General features: G+C 61.6%; 3 protein-coding genes across 3 annotated transcripts; 1 reads left to right on the top strand and 2 right to left on the bottom strand.

Moving 5' to 3' along the window:
- Nucleotides 1-255: 255 nt before the first annotated feature.
- Nucleotides 256-1,116, bottom strand: VDAG_04094 (SUA5 protein; the record flags this gene model as incomplete). Its single annotated transcript, XM_009650541.1, has 1 exon — nt 256-1,116. One exon carries the CDS (start codon nt 1,114-1,116, stop codon nt 256-258), a length of 861 nt encoding a protein of 286 aa, XP_009648836.1.
- A 2,033-nt stretch (nt 1,117-3,149) lies between these two features.
- VDAG_04093 (retinol dehydrogenase) lies at nt 3,150-4,082 on the top strand (the record flags this gene model as incomplete). The annotated part of the gene is made up of 1 exon (XM_009650540.1): nt 3,150-4,082. One exon carries the CDS (start codon nt 3,150-3,152, stop codon nt 4,080-4,082), a length of 933 nt encoding a protein of 310 aa, XP_009648835.1.
- Nucleotides 4,083-5,454: 1,372 nt separating this feature from the next.
- VDAG_04092 (uncharacterized protein) lies at nt 5,455-7,031 on the bottom strand (the record flags this gene model as incomplete). Its single annotated transcript, XM_009650539.1, has 2 exons — nt 5,455-6,648; nt 6,702-7,031. 2 exons carry the CDS (start codon nt 7,029-7,031, stop codon nt 5,455-5,457), a joined length of 1,524 nt encoding a protein of 507 aa, XP_009648834.1.
- Nucleotides 7,032-7,356: the final 325 nt, after the last annotated feature.

The raw sequence follows: 7,356 nt of genomic DNA, 5'->3' as shown, positions 1-7,356 counted from the left end.
CTGAAGCCTTTTACCTCACCTCTCCCCCTGCGCACTCACTCGGCAGTTGCTGCACTGCTCATTCTAGTTTCTGTCGCTTCGCTCTTCTTTCCGCTCTGCGTGCGTGCCGTCAATTCTGCGCTGTCGGCCGATGTGCTCGGGCACGGGCAGTTCGAGCGCCGCCGCAGTTCTCGGCCGGCGACGCCGTGCAAAAGTCCCGTCATCGACACTTCGTACAGCACGACGGCGGCCCTGGGGCTGTAGTGCTTTGTACTTTCATGCCGGGGCGCGGGGCGCGGCGGCGCCCTCCTCGCTGGCGTCGCGGTAGGCCTTGACGGCGCGGGCCCAGCCGGGGCAGGCGCGCAGGCGGTCGAGGGCGAGGCCGCCGGGGCGCAGGACGACGGGGGGGTCGCAGAGGCCGTCGACGACGGTGCTCTCGACGCCGACGGCGCAGGGGCCGGCGTCGAGGATGAGCTCGATGCGGCCGGCGAGGTCGTCGAGGACGTGGCGCGCGGCGGTGGGCGAGGGCTTGGTCGAGGCGTTGGCCGAGGGGGCGGCGAGGGGCGTGTCGGCGAGGGCAATGAGGGAGAGGGCCAGGGGCGAGGCGGGCATGCGGACGGCGAAGGTCGGCAGGCCGGCTGTGACTTCGGGGGCCAGGGGCGAGGGCGAGGGCAGGGGCAGCAGGATGGTCAGGGGCCCCGGCCAGAAGCGCTCGAGGAGGGGCTTGTAGATGGCGGGGATGGGGTCCTCGACGGCGGCGGCGTCTGCGGCGTCTGGTGCGTCTGATGCTTCGGACGGCGGCGCGCCTGATGCGTCGGACGGCGCCGCGGGGGCCAGGAAGCGGCGCAGCATGGTGAGGTCGCTGACGTGGATGATGAGGGGGTTGTCGGAGGGCCGGCCCTTGGCGGCGTAGATGCCCTTGACGGCGGCGGAGCGGGTGGCGTCGGCGCCGAGGCCGTAGACGGTCTCCGTGGGGAAGGCGACGGGGGTGTCGTTTGTGCGCAGGTAGGCGGCCGCTTCACGCAGTTCGGCCGTGGCCACGGGGTCGGAGGCCACCTGCCATCGGCCGAGCCTCTCGCCGCCTGGTTCGAAGTGGCCGAGCTCTTTGCTCTTGACCTTGACGATCCGCGTTTCCATGGTGAGAGGTCTCTTGTGTGGGGTGTGCGTGTGAGTAGTATGGGTATGCGAGAGGGCTGCGAGGGCTGTGAGGGCTGTGCGCCAGCGGCTGCTTACACGAGGCGAGGTGATGAGAGCCAACGTGAGGTGGGCGCTGCGGCGAGGCTGCGGCGAGGCTGCGGCGAGGCTGCGATTGTTTGGTGTAGGGTTTACTATTTTCAAGGGCCCTGAATGATGTGTGAGGGCAAGATTGTGGTCACAGCGTGTGGGTGTGTGCTGGGGACGTTGTTGATGAGATTGTTCGCCCAGGACATGACATGTTGATGGGTTGATGAATGCCTTGGGTTGAGTCACGGACAAGTTTTTCTGCCGGCGCCAAATTTCGACATGGCTGCGACGACCAGCCAAAGTGACGGCCGAGCATGGTCAATGGAGACAAGGTGCATGGACCGTTTACATGACGACGAAAAACCACGTTTGAAGACTTTTACCTCTTGACCTCAGTTCGTTGACTGCCTACCTAGGTCAGTAGGTGGTGATGCTGAAGCAAGTAGGATGCTGAAGCAAGTAAGATGCTGAAGCTGTTGGTGGTATTCGCTTGGGGCTTCCAGTGGCATTCACCTGATGCCAGGTGGCCTGTGCCCTGGCACCTCCCATAGCTTAGTTCCAGGCACCCTCCTGCCCTAGAGAATAGCTTCCCAATACACACACCTTTCTTCTCAGACCCTTGACCTCCAACAGAAGCAAGTATGCTGATCGATATCTGCGCCAACAAGTGTGGTGGATTGACCTCACCCATCACATGTTCGATCAAAGTCAAAACGACCCTTTGCGCCAGCATCATGGCCGACTTTGCGCCAGCATGGCCGACTGAAAGCTTGATGAATTGCCCTCGCATCTGTCTTCTGCGCCTTCAACAAGGTATGGGCGTTTTGGAGCATCATGCCAGTAAAGAATGTCATCAGTCGGATTCTCGCGGCTTCTCGCATCTTCTCCAGCTTGCTGGGTTCACCTTACACACACACCTGACAGATGTGACAGATGTGACCCGCCATGGCAGCGCAATCTTGGAATTCGCCGTCGCAGAGACCCTCTTCTTCGGGCTGCGGGCTGCCTCGCTGACAGAACAAGCCTCCTTGGGCGCAGCGGAGACTCGGGCCTCGGGTTGCGCCGACGACACATCAAGATATGGTCGCTGACGACCGACGAACGGGATGACAAAGCGGCAAATAGGCCGATCCCGCCCCTGGTCTCCGTGGCCTTGGACGCCATCGCTTCTCTCTCTCTCTCTCGCTCTCTCGCTCTCGGTCTCACTCTCTTTGTTCGAGTGTCTTGCCGCACTCGTTCCCGCTAGCCCTAGCTTGCTGAAAACTCGATTGCGCTGCGGAGTCCCGGCGCCATAGGAATGCCACCCAAGATGAGAAACCCAAGCCAGGCCAGAGCCAGATGGATCATGAAAAATCAACTGCCATGACAAACGCCTCGTACATGGTACATGTACATGTAGCTTCGGCATTTGGCGCCCCACGCAGGCCCCGGACCCCGAGACCAGGACATAGGACATGGCCCAGTCTGTTCCTGTTTCGTTGGCCGTCTCGGACTTGGGGCGTAGCTTGACCACCGCGGCATGGCGCCATGCGCACTCGCAACCGAACCCTGGCCATGGCCCATCATACTAGGCGCCCTCGAGGCGACGTACCATGTACATGTATGCCTCGCTAGTCATCGCGTACCGGGAGCGTGCGCAAGCAGACCAGGGTCCCCGAACGTCAAACTCCGCGTGGTGTTCTCGTGGTGTTCTCGTCCAAGTCCTTGCGCTGAGATAGACACTGGTGATGCCCGGCGTACATAAATGCCACTGGCCCCCGTGCTCGAGAGTCCTGTCTCTCTCATCGCCAGCAACAAGGAACACTGAGAACAAACTCTCATCGCCAGCAACAAGTAACACTGAGAACAAACTCCTCCAAACGCCACCCTCGTCACCCTCATCACCCTCATCACCCTCATCACCTCATCACCCTCATCACCCTCATCACCTCATCACCCTCATCACCATGGTCTCCTTCAACCCCGACAAGGACATCCCCGACCTCTCCGGCCGCGTCATCCTCGTGACCGGCGGCAACATCGGCATCGGCAAGGAGACGGTCTTGCAGCTGAGCAAGCACAAGCCGGCACGCATCTACCTCGCGGCGCGCACCGAGTCCAAGGCCCAGGCCGCCATTGACGAGATCCGCAAGACGGTGCCCAACGCGGCGCCCATCTCCTTCCTGAGCCTCGACCTCACCTCGTTCGACAGCATCAAGAAGGCCGCCGCCGAGTTCCTGTCCAAGGAGGACAGGCTCGACATTCTCATCAACAACGCCGGCATCATGGCGACGCCCAACGGCACCACCAAGGAGGGCTACGAGATCCAGTTCGGCACCAACCACGTCGGCCACGCCCTCCTCACCAACCTCCTGCTGCCCACCCTCAAGCGCACCGCCGCCGCCACGTCGCCGCCGCGCGACGTCCGCATCGTCAACATCTCGTCGCTCCTCGAGAACACGGCCCCGCCCACCAACCCCTACGACTTTGCCAAGCTCAAGACCGAGTACGCCTCCGTCAGCCCCTTCACGCGCTACGGCATCTCCAAGCTCGCCAACGTCCACCACGCCAGCGCCCTCGCCCGCCGCCACCCCGACCTCAAGGTCGTCTCCCTGCACCCGGGCGTCGTGCGCACCAACCTCGCCGCCTCGGGCCCCGGCGCCAAGTGGCCCATCTTCAAGCCCGTCCTGTCCGTCCTCGGCCTCTTCCTGACCAGCGTCGCCACCGGCACCAAGAACAGCCTCTGGGCCGCCACGAGCCCCGACGTCCAGTCCGGCGCCTTCTACTACCCCGTCGGCCTGTCCGTCAAGGACACCAAGGCCAGCAAGAACGCCAGGGACAAGGACCTCGAGGACCAGCTCTGGGAGTGGACCGAGAAGGAGCTCGCGTCGCACGTCTAGCCTGGCTTGTCTGACCCTTTTTTTTTTTTCTTTTCTTGTTTTCTTTCACGTCTTTTCTCATGCTGCTCTCATGATATCCCGTGGCGTCTGTTTCGGGACCTTGGATCCCCATGTGCGAGGCGTTGGAGATCATTAGATAATACCACTAATCACCGAATGCATCCTTTTCATCCCTATCCGTTTCATGCATGTGTTTGCCATCGAGGCTTGGTCATTTCAGTGCCCCGGGGGAATGGTCCGCATGAATCTGCCAATTGCATAACTAAACCGTCCAACCGAAATACAAACCACTCATTCCCATGCAGCATTGTGGTCCTTCAAGAGTACCATCCGACATGCAGGTGGGTGACATGCACCAGACCTCCAGAGAAACGCTCAGTCCCTTCGTTCCCAAGGTCGCACAAACCCTGGGCACATGCCTCGGCCCCGCAGCAGTCGAGTCGGCGATTCGGATTACATGATCAGTCCGCTTTCCAGCCGCCCCAGCCCGGCCTCATTCGAGCTACCAAGTCCTCATCACGGAGGGTTTCACATGCATGATTCAGCACGCGGCACCGAACCTTTTTTTTTTTCCCCTCGAAAACCCTCCGATGGTAGAATGCAACGTTTAGTCAAGGCGGGCCGAGCGAATAGCCGTCCTCGGCGGCGAGTGTCCATGAGGGATGGCCCGGAGGATTCCGTCAAGCTGCCCTCTTCTTGATTTTCCCCAAGTCCCCGACCTGGTACGGAAGAGTTGCTGCATAGAATGCCGGCCAGGCCACAATGTGCCGCGTGCAGGGAGGCGGCAGCTCGATAGTCTGGCGCTGTCGAGGGGAACAAGAAAAGCCACACGCCTTGAGGTGAGCTCACTTTGACCGTGCCACCATACTGTACATCGGCTCAAAACGAATACAAGTCGCCATGCCCTGGAAGTGTCGCCGATTACCTAGTATGGGGATCTTCAGAGCATGAGATGCAAGGTATTGAGAGGGTTACGAAGTTCGGAGTCACTCGGTTAATACCTGTATTGGGCGGATGGGGAGTATGGCTTAATCTCTTACATATACCCCCTTGGCTGTGTCCGTGGGGATTCGAATCGAAGAACACCCATGTTTGTAATCTCCACAAACTTGAATGACGCTGCGTTCGTCAGGTCTGCGGACTTGGATGGCAGAGGAGCGGACCTTGGCCCTCCTGACATTCTGACCGCAACCTCACGAGCAGGCAAAATCGCGACGGCTCATCAAGCTCAGCGTCTGTGGTTCAGGGCGACAGGCGACGGTCACACGGGCGGGGACGAGAGCCAACGGGCGACAGACAAGCTCGTCATGACTTATGGCCTTGCTTTTCTCTAACGCTCGTGCATGCCACGCAGAATCAAACACGGAGGCGGTCATCCCTCTCGGATGAGGTTTCTCGCCCGCCGCCTCTCCTCCTCGGTCAACACCCAGATCATGCCGTCCTCGTCGTCGTCGCCCGCGGCCGCCACCTCGCGCCACTCCTCGTCCTCCATGTTGGCCACCATGAGAATCTGCGAGGACCGCGCAAAGAGCTCCCGCACGCCGTAGTTGCCCCTGGCCACGGTGCCGACGATGCTCGAAAAGTCGCGCTCCATGCGGATGACGCCAAAGGCACTGGCGCGGCTCTTCCACGCCCGCTGCTCGAGGACCCTCGCGAGGTACCGCGCCGTAATGTCGTGCACCGTCGTGAACGTGTGCGGCGTCATGAGGCGCGCGACGGGCTTCATGAGCTGGTCCCAGCCGTGCTCGAACCGGCGCGGCACCTGCTCGAGGACCTGCTCCTCGCTCTCGCCCACCTGCTCCGCGTACTCGGCGAGCTCGTCCTCCGTGAACGAGTAGTCCGTGTCGCGGAACGTGTCGCTGAAGACGGGCCGCAGCCGGGGCTTGACGACCTGGTTGAAGAGCACCTGGAGGCCTTCGTTCATGAGCTCGGTCGTCTTGGCGGTGAAGTTGGCGAGCAGCGTCTCGAGGCTGGATGCCACAAGGCTGGCGTCCCGCTCAAACGGAAACGACTCGTGGAGGGAGCCCTCGCCTGTCGTGCCGCCGGCAGCCTCGGAGCCGCCCGTCTTGCTGTGGATGATGCGCGTGAGGTACTCGTTGGCCGTGTCGAGACTGTTGATGAGCACGATGAACTGGATGATCTTGTCCTCTGGCGGGAAACCACCGGAGACGAGCGGTTTGGGGAACGACTCGTCGCGCATCTTGCGCTGGACCATGCCGACAAAATCGGCAGTGAGTACGCGTTCGATGGCCGACACCACCGATGTGACGACGCCTCTTTGCAATGTGGACACGGACTTTTGGATAACGGCGCTGACAACGTACATGACGTCGTCCACCGCCGATATGATGTTGGGCGAATTCGTGTCAATCGGCCTGCTCAGGTTGAGGGACAGGCCCGCAGGTTGCTCGTCCAGCTGGAAGGCCTTCTCGACCGACCGCCTGAAGAAAAAGGTCATCATGGTATTGTAGGGCGTCGTCAGCTTGTCTGCCACTTTTCGGTTGAGGTTGGACTTTGTGAGCAAGTCGGGCATCACGAGGTCGGCGGCCTCGGGGGTTTCAGGGTCCTAGAAGCACAGTCAGTCACAGTCGCAAGATGCAAAACCACACGTAGACGTACCCTGGCCTTGCCAGCCAAGAAGCGGGCGTACAATGACCATCGCCCGAGCATGACGGCAATCTCGCTGAGCACGCCGTCGACCTCCTTCATGTTGACGCCCTCGTCCTCGCTCTGCCGCTGGTTCGTAGATCCCATGCCCGTCGCTGGCGAGTTGACCCGCGGCGTCCCGCCTCGTTGCGGCGGCAGGAAGCTCTGCACGAGGAACGAAAAGGGGTAACTCTTGACATCCTTGATCCGCCGCACGACGTCGCGCTCGTCAGCCCACGAATCCAGAATGATGCCGCCCTGGACATCGGCCTCCTGCTGCAGCCTCTCAATGACGCGGACCATCTTGCCCGAGCCGTAGTGCCTCTCGACGAGCCCGCCGTGCCCGTCGACGATCCTCGCAATGTGGTCAAACAGCCTCGTCAGCGCGTTGGCGTAGAAGAAGCCATCCCTCTTGGCCGACGCGCCGGGCCCCTCCTTCAACACGGAGCGCGCCGTGCCGGCGACGCCCTGGCAGACGTAGCGGCCGTAGACGTCGAGGCCGACGTCGGTCCTGCCGATGAGGGGGAACAGCTTGAAGAAGCGCGTGACCCTGGCGCCGTCGGCCTCGGCCGCGGCCCTCTCAAACTCGTGCAGGAACAGGCCGCAGAGGCTGGCGCGGTCGTCTCTC

The sequence above is a fragment of the Verticillium dahliae genome, genomic scaffold (genome assembly GCF_000150675.1).
Source record: "Verticillium dahliae VdLs.17 supercont1.7 genomic scaffold, whole genome shotgun sequence".
NCBI lineage: Eukaryota > Fungi > Ascomycota > Sordariomycetes > Glomerellales > Plectosphaerellaceae > Verticillium > Verticillium dahliae.
This window is presented reverse-complemented; position numbering and strand designations above follow the sequence as displayed.